This window comes from Ptychodera flava, chromosome 18 (assembly GCF_041260155.1).
Source record: "Ptychodera flava strain L36383 chromosome 18, AS_Pfla_20210202, whole genome shotgun sequence".
Taxonomy (NCBI): Eukaryota; Metazoa; Hemichordata; class Enteropneusta; family Ptychoderidae; genus Ptychodera; species Ptychodera flava.
This window is the reverse complement of record NC_091945.1, coordinates 36,168,754-36,182,817: the sequence shown is the minus strand read 5'-3', so window position 1 is coordinate 36,182,817 and position 14,064 is coordinate 36,168,754. Positions and strand designations below refer to the sequence as shown.

At 34.8% G+C, this 14,064-nt stretch overlaps 1 protein-coding gene across 15 annotated transcripts in view; it reads right to left on the bottom strand.

Moving 5' to 3' along the window:
• The window catches only part of LOC139117485 (inositol hexakisphosphate and diphosphoinositol-pentakisphosphate kinase 2-like), a 64,593-nt gene that overhangs the window by 26,951 nt on the left and 23,578 nt on the right, over nt 1-14,064 (bottom strand). For 10 of the 15 annotated variants that reach the window (XM_070680626.1, XM_070680619.1, XM_070680627.1 and 7 more), the window contains 10 exons: nt 10,890-10,975; nt 9,957-10,111; nt 9,292-9,393; nt 8,022-8,183; nt 7,335-7,456; nt 6,711-6,812; nt 5,675-5,761; nt 5,332-5,407; nt 4,723-4,921; nt 2,269-2,373 (listed from right to left, as the gene is read on the bottom strand). In XM_070680626.1, the coding sequence (XP_070536727.1) occupies nt 2,269-2,373; nt 4,723-4,921; nt 5,332-5,407; nt 5,675-5,761; nt 6,711-6,812; nt 7,335-7,456; nt 8,022-8,183; nt 9,292-9,393; nt 9,957-10,111; nt 10,890-10,975 (1,196 nt within the window). The remainder of the gene's footprint in view (nt 1-2,268; nt 2,374-4,722; nt 4,922-5,331; nt 5,408-5,674; nt 5,762-6,710; nt 6,813-7,334; nt 7,457-8,021; nt 8,184-9,291; nt 9,394-9,956; nt 10,112-10,889; nt 10,976-14,064) is intronic. The other 5 variants (XM_070680630.1, XM_070680632.1, XM_070680631.1 and 2 more) reach the window with 1 other exon arrangement.

Sequence of the window (14,064 nt, the reverse complement as noted above, 5' to 3'; positions counted from 1 at the left end):
CATCATCAAATCAATATATCATATTTAGTTCATCTGTAGGAACCTGTATACCAAATATCAAAGCCATCAGACAAGTACTTTTTGAGAAATAATTTTTTTGACCAAAAATGGCAAAAATTGCCCCAAAAATACAAAATTGTAGATTTCATCATAATTTGAATATATCATATTTTGATCATCCCTATCAACCTGTATACCAAATATCAAGGCTCTCAGACTAGCAGTTTTGATGAAAGAAATTTTTGACCAAAAATGACAAAAAATTCCTTGAAAATACACATTTGCATATTTCATCACAATTTGAACAAATCTAAGTTGGGTCATCCCTAGGGACCTGTATACTAAATATGAAAGCTGTCTGACTAGCGGTAATGAAGAATAAGATTTTTTACCAAAAACGCTGTTTTTGTGCTAATTTGCATATTTGCAACAATATCAAAAAATAAAAAAGACAGTTTCTCATAATCATATTTTGCATCTACACAACAAATATCAAATCTGTAAGTACTGCAGTCCTCAAGATATTTGAGTGGACGGACATCCTCACAAATGGACATACACACATACAGACTGACGCCGACGGATACCTATCCCAATAGCTTCTATACACTATAGTCTATAGTAGCTAATAAAACTGTTTTATTTTCTGAACATCATAATCTGCAAATAAAAAGAAGCATAGCAGAATGCTGGTAAACACAGTTCAGCACTGTAAATATATTGCTATTAGAATAACCATATCATGTCAAATGGCCTTCTGATCATCGAGCACACTTAACAATATTTGTTTTGTTTATACAAAATGAATGCACACATGCACCCATGGAGCCCAATCTATAAGTCCCTGCTTTTTCATAAAACCAATTATTTTCATAGCTGGCAAATTTTAGCAGAGAGTTGGTTGTTTTTATAGGCTGCTGGCTACTTTCTATGTCCTTGAAAGGACTAAAAAGTCAGTCATTCTTCCATACACAAGAATATATATTTTAACCCTTCTACCATCAGAATTTGGTCAAATCTCAGTGTTTGTAGCTGGTTACACATTTTGAGTTCATTTTGACTTTATCCATCATAACCCTCACATGCCATTATATTAATACATGTACTTGACATTAGTAAGATCCAAACTCAGTGGGATAAAGCAGATATGGTAATATCATGTTTCTCCACTGTGAGTGAAAAATATGATTACTCGGTTTATCACTCAAAACTAATGACAACAAAAGTGGCTCCACTGACTTTTGTCTTGGAAGTAAAGTGGGCAATTTCTACAGGTGAGATTTAATTCTAAAAGTGTCTGTAAAAAGTTCAGTTTCTTGATGTGTCAAAGATTCCACTGGTAGATACATGTATTGTGTCCGAGTGTCTGATAATATAGTTTAACAATTGATATGCAGAGAAGACATCAGAGTATAAAATACACTGAACAGGAATTAATCCATCAGTTTTTGATGGTCAGAGAAATCCCAGTTAGTGTACGTGAATGCAGCTTGCATTTGTCCATCGTTTCTTTACAGGCTTGATAAATACATAATAATACAATACATGACCCTGAGTTGGTATATTTAATTATTAATGACCGTGGATGTGGACACTAACACCAACTACCTTCATCTGAAAAATATCCATCTTTTGTTCAAGATTACAGTGATAAGAAAAGAATCAACAGGTATTTAATTGTACAACCACTGCATGAACAGAATAGTCTTGAGTTGAAAAGATCACCTTGCATAATAGTTCTATCAAGATGAACTTCAAACTCATTATAGACAATTTTGAAATCAATATACAGTACTCATTAAGACAAGTGTTTTGAAATAAATTATTATAAATGTCTGATATTTTTACAAAGAACTTTGCTGACGACGATTTTGAGATATTTAGGCTTAATCTTTTTCTTTTTCTTTTATTTTGGGGTGGGGGTGTTAAGTGCCCTTAGCTGGGCTTTCAAAAGCTGGAGGTAAGACTTGAAATCTTGGCACCAGTGAATGTATGATAAGCGCTGCCCTTTGGTTTGCATTGGTTTTGGTGGGGTTCAGCTCTGTATGTGGATATCTTCTAACTTAACACAAACTAGAAGTCGTTTGGAAAAGAAGGTAAATTACATCACAACGAATATTACAAAATGCTACCAAAATGTGTTTACTCAGGATTCTTAAACATTTCAGGATCACGGTTTATGAAACACAGAGAAAAGTGTTTGGACGTCATGTTACCGGAAAGGTTGCAAAGGGACAGGATGAAGAAATGTTACCAAACACCACCCACCTTCTATACTGGTCACTGATTGTTTTTTATCCATGTAGCGCAGTTCCACTTTTTGATTAAAGGCACTCTTAGAGTGAGTGTGTTCAAGAAGGAACCCAGTTATGTCTAATACACATGATAAATGATGAAAAGTAAGGAGAGAGGAAAAGAGATAGTGACAGATTGGATGGTAACAACCACCTTAATTCACTATGCAGTGTTAGTGAAGGGGGGTTAGCTCATGCAGGATGTTGCCATAGCAATTACCAAGCACACCCACCTTAAGGAGCAGTTCTCTTAACTACACCAAATTCAACACAAGTTAGCGGTATGTCACAAAACAACGATTACACCAGCAACCCAAACTATTTAGTAATTAGACAGCACTCTGAGAAAGTTACATTTCTGCTGCTTGAAGATGTCCCTTACAAGAAAATATGTGAAAAGTACATTCACCTTGACGACATATGTCATTGGCTTTTTAAAGAAGAATTAACAATACTTAACAACTGTATTAAATCTTTATGAGTTACTGAAGGTATTCCCCCTTTGATGGTTGTTACATCTGGTAAATTCACTGCATGGAATGAATACAAAACAAAATGGCCAAGATCATATTTTATCACCACCAATCTCCCTATACAGTTACATTCTAAGGCTACTGATACACTGGATGTTGGAAGGAGCCCGAATGAAACTTTTTTCAATTGTCTCAAACTGAATCAAAAAAATTTAAATGTTAGTATACTAACAGCATTGTCTGGTTTGGCAACTTTTCTATTAAAGACATTTAGTAAAATGTGGTTCAAAAGGAGCACCTCATTATATCATCTAACTTTATCAACTGCAATTTCTCATGCTTTATCAAGACTACAAACTTTGTCAACAAATGAATTTTTCACTGGCAATACATACCACAAGTTTGAAAGACTCCCTATCATTCTCTAAATACAGAATAATTGACTTGAAAAAGGACTGTCCAAATACCAAACACTTTCAGAAATGAAAGCCCCACAGTGTTTATTTAGCAGACTGTGGTACCAAGTGATAATATCAGGTAATCCACTTCATGCACATTCAGCGTTAAACAATGCAAAATTTCTCTCATAAGTAAACAATATGTGATATTTTATAAATATCTCCAGTGATATATGGCTCAATACAATACCAACATTAAACTGAGGCCCAGCAGTTATTTCCAATTTTTCAGGGTGAAATTTCACCTTTTTAAGGGCAGAGATTACAAAATCTGCCAAAAGTCTCTGCAGGAATTTATCATTTAAAAGATCATGGAGCATTGTTATTTTTACATTTCGTTGTGAAAAAATCTACAATCTTGTTGATTATAACATGGAGTATCATCTAAATTATAAACTTGCAAAATCGTTGTGACTATGAAATATGGCATCTACTGCAAAAAAGGCAAATTTCAATGAAAAAACTATATCAAAAAATATTCTATCTTGCTGCATTACAAAGTAAACTAGTTAAATTTTCACTATAGATAAAATAAAAAAACGTGTCAACAAAAAATATCTGCTTGTATGCATTCTATGAGTCACTTTTACATGCCTGTTCTGTTATTGGGGAAATAAAGTTGTTTTGCAAAACTGCAGCAACAGAAATGGTTGGAGTTTAAAAAGCAAAACAATGTACACTTTTTGAAATTCTACAGATTTTATAATAGCAAAATTCAGAAAAGTCAAAAAGCAGTCCAGCAGATTATTGCCACATTTCTACTGTCTGAAAACACAGTCTAATTGTGGCAATGTGATACTGCACACTGCCTTTCCAAGTATTTCCAGTGCTACAAAGCTGTACCCCCTACTTTTGTGTAGACTGGTCCAGCCTTTTTACGGGCAATGGATCAAACCACACAGAATAGGAGTCTGAAATTCAATATCAGATCTATGTGCACAGCAGTAAAGATAAAGACCAGACAATGGACAGTTTGTCAAAGTGTCAACAGTTATTTTTTTTCTGTTAATGGAAACACTCAGTTCACACAAGCTAGAATTGTACTGCACTGCAAATATTAGAAGAGGCAAAGTAGAACTGTCAACCCTGTGTTCCCTCTGAAATGGAATGATCCCATTGTTTGCACAGTGGATCAGTCCATTATACACAGGAAACAGATATCTAAAATATAGAAGATATGATTAAATGTCACTTTAAATTTTGTCTTCAATGCAAAAGTTTGACACTACTGTATTTGTAGATACATTCTCAAGGGTGAATCTGCAAATACAGTCGTATAAATTACAAACTCACTGGAAAATCAGGAAATTTTGATGATACTGTATACAATAAAGTTAGATATATTGATGAACCTTCATGCTGTCAATGATTTACAATTACAAGTACAAATCATAACTGAGGTTATATGACTATTATTCAGCCTGCAAATCTGGTTGACAAATTTTCAGTGGCAAGGAAATCACTCTCTTTCACAAGGCAATCAATTTTATTACTCACCATCTTCACTACTGGAATGTCTCGGCCTTCCGGTAGGTTGATATTTCAGCTGAACTTTCCGGTTGATTCCAGAGAAATGGCCGTACATTTCAAGTACTGTTTTCAACTGCTCTAATTTGCACTTTTTCTCTTCAATCTCCCTGATGCCATCTTGGGATTCCAACTCAGACAGGAGATATCTGGCAACATCAAGCACTTCCTGCAGACAAATCATCACCTCATATTTTTTCTAATCTGACAACACTGTACAGTACAGCAGAGAACTTTTGTTGGCCTTGCAATCAGTTCTAATCATCCCCTTTTCTATATAGTATCAACCACAAATATTGTAAACAATAAGATTATACAAATGTATATGGCAAAAGGAAAAGAATTGAATGATGTTTAGCTTAGTTATTCTAAACAACATATATTCTCAATAGAAATCCAAAAAAATTCCTTCGAAATAGCTTCTTTCGTCGTCATTTTGCGGTACCATAGTGCTACTGCAGGCGGCCTATACCAATGGGTGTTCAAATCTGACTGAGAGAAATGATAGAATTAAACACTGCAATGGAAACTAAACAACACTGGGTGTTTCCTGTACTGCCTGTAGTAAATGTTTCTTACCTGTAATTGTGTAGGTCTCTTCAGCTTAATTTTACCGTATTTATAACCATTGTACTTGGCAAACAACTTGAAGAACCTGCACATTGGATAAATAGACTTATTTTGAAACCAATGCTGAAATCTTTCATTTTGTACAAATATCCATTCATATAAAAAGACTTGAAATGTTTGAATGCATGTACTCTACTCGTAACTGTAAAACCAGATATAATATGGTAATATTTTATGGTTGTTCAAGACATGTCTGACTGATGTCCAGCAGCTCAAAGTGATCATTCCATAATGCACTGTTCATGGCTAGGCTGAGGGACACTGACACACACATGCATCTTACAGGACTTACTTTGGATTTCTGACTTCCATTTTCAGTTTCTGTTTTGGGGTTCTGTCACCGTGCCTCATTACTCCAATTACACACCTCAACTCCATCCTGAAACAAAAAACAAATGACAATGCCTAGAGAGTGTTCACTTAATTTGATGTGAATTAAAACTTTAAATTTGATGCAATTTTAATATACCGTATCAGTTCAACATATGTTTTCCATTGAATACCAGTGTAAACTGGTATTGCTCATAAAACTACCTTTTAACCACATGTACACACTAGTATACAGTATGTTTTACATCCTATTCCTACTTGAAGATAAATATAACTCATGGTTTATAATTAAAATACTCCTTGGTTAAAATGAACGTCAGTCCCAATCATGCGACAGAATCAGAAAATTGTATGCAGATATCAGATATATACGACAATAGACTACAGATTACAGAAAGACTGTTGACTACAATACTACAATTTTCGTTATCAAAATAAGACCCTACATGAACATAAAGACATGTAAGCACCAAAAACTTCTATAATAGAAAACAGAAATCAGTTGTTCAATTCCATTGAAAAAACAGAAGTCCATTGAAAGAGACACCTAAGATATACATGTAATATGATAAAGAGCACACACTTTGTTGTCATCAGTTTGATTGCCTATGTGTAGATTCCTGAACAGGAAATTGATTTATGCAGCTTAAACGATGGAATCATGAAGTTTCATTAATTTCTGTGAATTTTTGATATTGGCAATTAACTGACCACTTGTATCAGATATCAACAATTAGACATGGAGCATATCAGTACAAAGTTTATCCATTTCAACTGTTCCTTGTTGCATACACCTCTCAGCACAGACAATATCACATATGACATTTTCAGATATACATTTGTCAGTGGTTTTAACCATGGAACTGTATTTTGATGTTGTTTTATACTATCAAGCAGTTTGCCATACACTGATATCTTGGCAACACTCTTCAATTATGTATTTGAACTGAACACAATTACAATTTTTCAGTGGTTATGGAACATGACAGAAAACTCACATTGTTCCAGAAGTGGTAGGTACATATGGAACCTCTTCTTCTACTGATGGAATATTCCATGGAATGTCATAATGGGGAGCTAGTTCCCTCATAATAAGATTCCTGGGAGAAAAAAGAATTATAAATTGGAATTTATATGCACAAAACAACCAGGACTGCATTATTCCTGGGATATGTTAGACCTTTTTTGTTGTATCATTGGTTTAAAATCTACAGCCAACATGAAATTAATGTAAAATAGGGTGATTTTATTTATACTGGGAATTGTTAAAGGTATACTGTCACTTGTTCCAATTTTGCCTCAGTTACCATGGAAAGCGAAATCTAACCAATCACAGATTTTAAGTGGGAGGCCGCTTTTTAAAAACAGCACCCTCACATGGGCATTTTTAATACCAAGGAATGCCCATTTGACCATATATGGGCATATTTAGATTACAGATGACTCTATACCTTTAAGGCTCTTTGAAGCATTGATGGAACAATTTAATGTATGAGTAACAGTCTACCTTGTCACAGCATCACTGATTGGTGGAAAGTATCTCATAAAACATGCTCCACTTTCTCATCTAGTTTTCAAAGGATAGAAGATGGCCAAAACTTCCTTGTTCATTTGAAACTTACCCTAGAATCTTAGCACAATCATCGTAGTACTTCTGGGAGTTTTTCACAAAACTGAAGCCATTGACGTCACAGACATAAGACCGACCATTGGCACGGAGAAGGTCAAAGCCACAGACAGTTTGCTGTTGTATCAAATTAAAAGTGATGTTTATGTTTAGAAGAATGGGAACATATATTTGACTGCTGTCAATACTATAATATGACCACTATCGGTTGATACTTTTTACACTTTGAAATTTTGCTCAATGGCTCTCTGCAAATAGTACAGTGCCAGTGATTTTACAAATCAGTCATGTCATTTTAACCATTGCAACATGCATTAGCAGTCCAGTAGCAGATCCTCAAAGCATTTTTTTTTCAGAAATTCATTTTTACTGTTCAGTTTCTTGTCACTCAAAACAATGAAACATATATCGATGGGAAAAAGTCAGATGACGGCTTAAAGGCCTGTGTTGGCACCAGATTGTCTCATCAGAAAATTTACCCACCAGATTACAATTTCAATGGAAAATAAAAGGCTATCACACCTCCATAATCCTCTTACAGACTAGAACAAAGGCGATCCCAGGGATTGCCAACAGTGCCTTTAAAATCTACATGGTGTCTTGCAAACTTTATAAAAATGTAAAGAAGAAACCTGGTGACATTTTAAAAGCTGAACTCAACAGCTGAGTTCTAGTGACCTACCTTGAATGCAAGTGAAACTTTCCTTGCAATGAGTTTTTCAATATTGTTGAGAATAACTGGATATCTAACTTCTTTGCCTTCACTGTCTCTTTCTACTTTGCCATCCAGCGCCGGTGATTTCCTGGCCTCTGCATGTGCATAGTCTGGACCAACTGTGTACACCTGGTGAGACCAAGACGATAATGTTATTCATTTTAATCACCAATAGGTGACTATTTGATAGATGTGTAATTATTTGTGATTTTCAAAATCTAAATTTGGGTTTTAGATGTCAAAACTTTCACATGTCAAACAAGATTTTGGCACGACCTGATTTTCAAAGAGAAAACCTCACAGCAGAGTGTGGCTCCAACCACAGAACTGATATCCCAGCGAGTTGAACAGATCAACATTGCATCTTAGAAGAACTACTGTAACAGTGACAGCCCTACCAGTATGTAAGATCATCAGCACTGCTACAGCAAGTTTGGCAGTCTACCCAGGTCAAAGGTCATGTATGATTGACACATGAGATGTCAAGTAATCACTGACAACTGCATCTTCTTTTCATAAAGCAATTTTCCAAAGTAAAACATGGTTATCTATTTCCTTTTTGTAAGTTTTTAAAGCTGCAATACTTTATTCCCTGAAACCACAGAGGTTGTACTAAGAAGTCTATGTGATGGTAGCTGTGCTCACGTGCAGTGTTAGTGTGCATGATAGTGTGGAGAGATTGGATAGAGAGATTATTTCTTGTAAGGAGTGCATGAGAAAGGTGTAGTGATTTATCATGGGGACAAAATGACAGTAAAACATTGGCAATTTGGAACATCAATTATCCAAACTGTTCAGACATCCAAACTGACTTTGCACCTCTTGAGAATGGTAATGTCTGGTTCATTTTCATTTCACTTAATCACTGCATTGACAATAGATTATTTTTCAGCTGGCACTTCGACAGTATGAGTTTTGATCAAAGTCTGATACCAATACTATCAGTTGTACTGATACGGCCTACTGATACGGCCTACCTGGACAGTCATGAATGTGCAAACTATACATTAAGCAATATTTTTATGAGCAAAAAGGTTTTATTCACAGATGCAACAAACATTAGATTCAAGAAAATTTGGCATCATTGTATGAATGTTTTCATACACTGTTAAAGTGACTGAAAATATCGACTCCAGCAGAAAAGAAATATTTATATCACGTACAGCACGTGTAATTGATACAAAACTTTCAATTTAGTCCACGCAAAGACTTTCAAATGACAATGACTGTCACTGACCTTGACATCTGTGCCATCAGTGGGCATAAACTCTTCATAAATATATGATCCTTGCTTTCTAACTCTACTTTCAGGGGAATACACACTACTACGGCTGCCAATCTGAAACACAATGACACACATGTGGTAATTTGCTAGTTAACTTCTATACAGGAAACATTTTCTTCTTTGTGAACAATGTTTGAGCTGAATTTATAGTGTCAGAGAAGCTATAAATAGACTGTTTTGAAAAGAATAGCATGGTTAGGAATCGCTAACATACAAAAGATATTAGAGACATACAATGTTAAATTTCAATTAAAAAACACTCCCAATTATATATGAGTAAACTACAGAGGATTTGGAACCTGTGGAAACTGTAGACTATTTTGATATTTGATATGTTCTACAAGCTAAACTGATAATAAAGCATTATCAATGACTGCTTAAATATAGACATATGTGACACATGATTTAAAATAAGCATCACTGCAAACAATGTAGTAAAAAAAATTACTTGGAAAATTAATATTCTACTGTTGAAGAAATTTAAAACAAAATATTTGAGCACTTTTAATACACCTTTTACCCTCTCCTACAGATACATAATTATGACTGTTCATTACAATTTCACCAGAGATATATATGTGAGAGATATCTCGCCTGAAAAAAGAGAAATATCTCACTTTTCTGAAAAGTCTTTGGCTTCCACCGCCAGCTGACATTGGATAATAAATGTAAATATTATGATCCTCTGCAGATACTGGTTTCTCTACAAACGGTTTCTGAAATCCATGTCCATTCACTTCTACTGCATCATCAGCCTCAATCAGATCAGAATCTGCAGGTGAATTACAAAAATGCCATCTGTTACATGTAATCTGAGTTTAGTTTGATTAATATTTACAAAGTTCAATGAAATATTTATAGAGTGGCAAAAATCACCAAATATCCTTACATCTTCACAGACACTCTGAAACTGATCAATTTTAACATATCAGTAATGAACAGAAGTATGAGTTCAAAGGAACTTAAATTGTTATCACGTAAATGTAGGATGCGGCATATGAAAGATGTAGATTATCATTCTACTGGAACAGATTTTGCAATACAAACGACTTCCTACAGTATGTTGCGACAGATGTTGACGTGCAAATAACTTACTGACATTGATGTAATACAGGCTCTCTGATATGATGGCCATTTTCTCGGCAACACTTCATGAGGGGATCGGCTGGCACAAACCATGTATCTAGACTAATCCCCTGAACGCGGAAAATTTCTGCGTTACCGAATTAATGGCTTATGACTCCCCAGAGAGTAAATAAACTACCGATCAAGTAGGACAAAAGATTACAATGTTTATGAATATGACATCATCCGTGATATTTGTAGAGCAATCACCGATTGACAGTCAGTTCACACCTCAAGTAAGGTATCTTTTAATATGGAAATGATTTCAAACCTACAGCGTTTGTGCCGGGGAATCTTGGCATGCTTGACACTTGCACTTGTGTTTGTAACAAACCTTGTTGGTGATTGTTACACAAAGCATTTGAAAACTACCACAAAGCATGGAATATATCTGAATAGAGTGTAATATGATAAGTGCAACTTACCATTGGGATTATCTGGGTCTCTATCTAAGACAGCATACCTTGGAAGACCTATGCCTTCGTCTCTTAGTACTTTGTAGACAAATCGTCTGAGGATTAAAATAATATCTTCTTGTTACTTAAAGCTATTTTAAGTCAATTTTTGACAGATTTTTATCTTGTCATTTGGCTACATGCTTTGCTTAGACCATGAGTTACGCTTTCAAAACTACTGGATTCAAAAATTAAAATGTTCCATCTTTATTGTGGCATCATGGACAGTAGTCTTGTTTCTACCGTCTATGGTGCCACAGACTGTACAAAATGTTGCAGTGACAAAGGGTGTTGTATCAGACTCCTCATGTATGTGAAATGTCGATAGGTTTTCCCCTTGTCAACATTCTAAAACTACTGCTGAACATGATTTGTATTCACTACTGTATCTTCATGTTTGTACAGGATATTGTACTATTTTTACATTTTATGACATACAATTTCCATAATCCAACCACATACATGACTGTATAACTGATAGTACTTATTATTTTTCTTAGAGTTTCTGTATATGATATGAAATTTTCAAAAATGCAAACTAGCTCTGTTCAGGGAAGAATTTGTTTCATATTTTTTAACTGGTCCAAGTGTCAGGAACTATTTTTTTTAACCATGCACTGCAACATTTATGCATGAGTAATATTTGAGCAAAGTATTTTTGTCTGTAAGATCACCAAAATAATAAAAATAAATGGCCTAAAACTTTTTCTTTTAAAAAACCTTTAAGTTTCACCAAATGTAGCTGCCATTACATGTGGTTAAGCATTAGAAATGTACAAAAGTTACAAATTTAATCAAGGACAATTGAATTGGAATTGGAAATAGAGTGAACTGGCAGTTATGCAGGAAATGACACAAAATTTACTACTTGTATAATTATCATATACAAACCAGTTTGAGTTTGATCTGATGGGCATTCTAACATCTACCTGTAATAAACTCTTTCATATTAAAAGGTTATCTAAATTCAATGACAACTTGAGTGACAATAAATAAGGCCATTGTGTTATATATCAGATTTCGAGAGTAGCAGGTATGATATTTTTATGGTTCGTATGGAAATCACTCTTACAACAGAACAGAAAAGTATTGCATGTGAGATATTGATGAAAGCAATAAGCATTTTCCCTATCATCAGAGATTTTTTCAATGAACATTTTTGGTTTCATGATTTAAAAAAGTTTTCAGTGTCTTCGCAAATGAAAATTATCAAACCAGTTTCTTCATCATTGATAGGATGGCAATATAATTAATAAATTATTCTCATTTCTCTGTTTGGCTTTACTTTTCAGGCATTCTGCTGTGTTATGCAATTAGAGAATTACTATATAGAAGAACACTATGAGTGACAAAGTGATAATGGAAGGTTTTCATGAAATGATAATATGATATGAAATGTCTCACCACTAGTGGCCTATGGTACTGCAGATTCTACCAGTACATAGTTTCATGTACCCAAATTACATTGAAACTTTCATATTTCTCCAGTTGTCAGTTTCTCCATAGACTCTCACAAAAATGGGATAGGTAAGAGCTGTACTATATTTGTACTGGCTTGGTTGGAATAAATTATTCATTTATTCCAACCTAGCCAGTACTATTGCCAAAAGAACTACTCTTTTAAAGTTTGTTTGCCCAGCAGTCCCCAACAAGATAGCTTCCTTATGTGCGTTCGATCGAATTAACTAGAAATCTGACATAATATTTGTGTATTGCTCTTGAAATCTCATATGTCACATGACGTAGGACGTTGTATAAGTGTACAGTCTGCGTTGGTTTTTACAATGGACATTAGCTCGAATGTTAACAAACACGGCAATGACATTGATTTTTTCGGCGTATTATAGAAAAAACTGACGACGCGCTGACCATTAATGCTTATTTATGGGCAAGGGCGAGAGGAAAGCCAAAAATTAATGGGCGAGGCATGCAGACCCCATTAATTTGGCTTTCCTCTTGCCCGCACTCATAAATAAACGTTAATTATCAGCGCGGAGTCTGTTATTTCCATTATATTATCAACGAACACCGAAAAACCATCAAAATTTACAAAATTTCCCATGCAAACGACCAATGCCTACTTGGGCCAGAAACTGTCAGTGAGTAGTGCGTGCTGCCAAAATTTTGCAACTCTGAAGTTTTTTTGCTCCTCTTGCATTGAAAATTTTAAGAAACTGATGTGTACAATAGTGCAATCTGAGGTGTTTCCAATTGTTCTGCACTATTAAAGTAAGACTGTTTGAAAATGACACTGGGCACTGATATTTTTATTATTTTTTTTGCATCATCAGTGAAGGCAACAATCCAACATTGAAGATATTTGACTTCCTTATGTATTTTGAACATAATATGTCGCCGAAGGCGGCGCACCTCCAGAGAATGAGAGAATGAGAGAGTCAAATTTCGCAAATTCTATGACAATTTTTTTTTCTTTGGTCAGCTATGATCAATTTTTTTTCCTCAAGACATTACTGGATAAATTTTTTACTTCTTTTTCACCACAACAATTTTTTTCCACAAAAAATCCTCCAGCCCCCTCCCCCTCCACCCATCAAATTGTTCTCCCCTAATCCTGTTCAGAGTAGAGGAAATATATTGGTCTAACCAGCTATTTATCACACTGAACAAGCAAAGGACCCTGTTGAAGCATTGCTGGATGAAAGCATCAGAAAAGAATGATTTCTTTTACAACTGAGAGAAAAGCTTTATCATTGTTTATACTGTGCCTCGTTAATTTCATCATTATTAAAAAAGAATGAAGTACCAGTGTATACATGTGATATGTATCTCCAATTCACAAATGCTGTGAAACCTTGTTCTGTAAATTCAAAACAATATTTGATAAATCTAGAAGAATTTCATCATATTAATTCAACGTTTGTCCGCTGGTTGTATGTAACATGGTTCAGGAGCCCAAAAAAAGCACAATGCTAGTCTTTGATAAAGCAATACACTACCGACATTTGTCTGAAAATAGCAACACAGCGACCCAGAATTTGCACCATATGGTCCTCTGCTATGCTTAAAGCTGGTAACACAATCCCCTGATGTTGTCAGTCCAATCATATACACAATTCAGCTCAACTGTCTATGGTCCATAATGCTATGATTGACAGTAGTATTTTGTCAATGTAAATTTTCATTC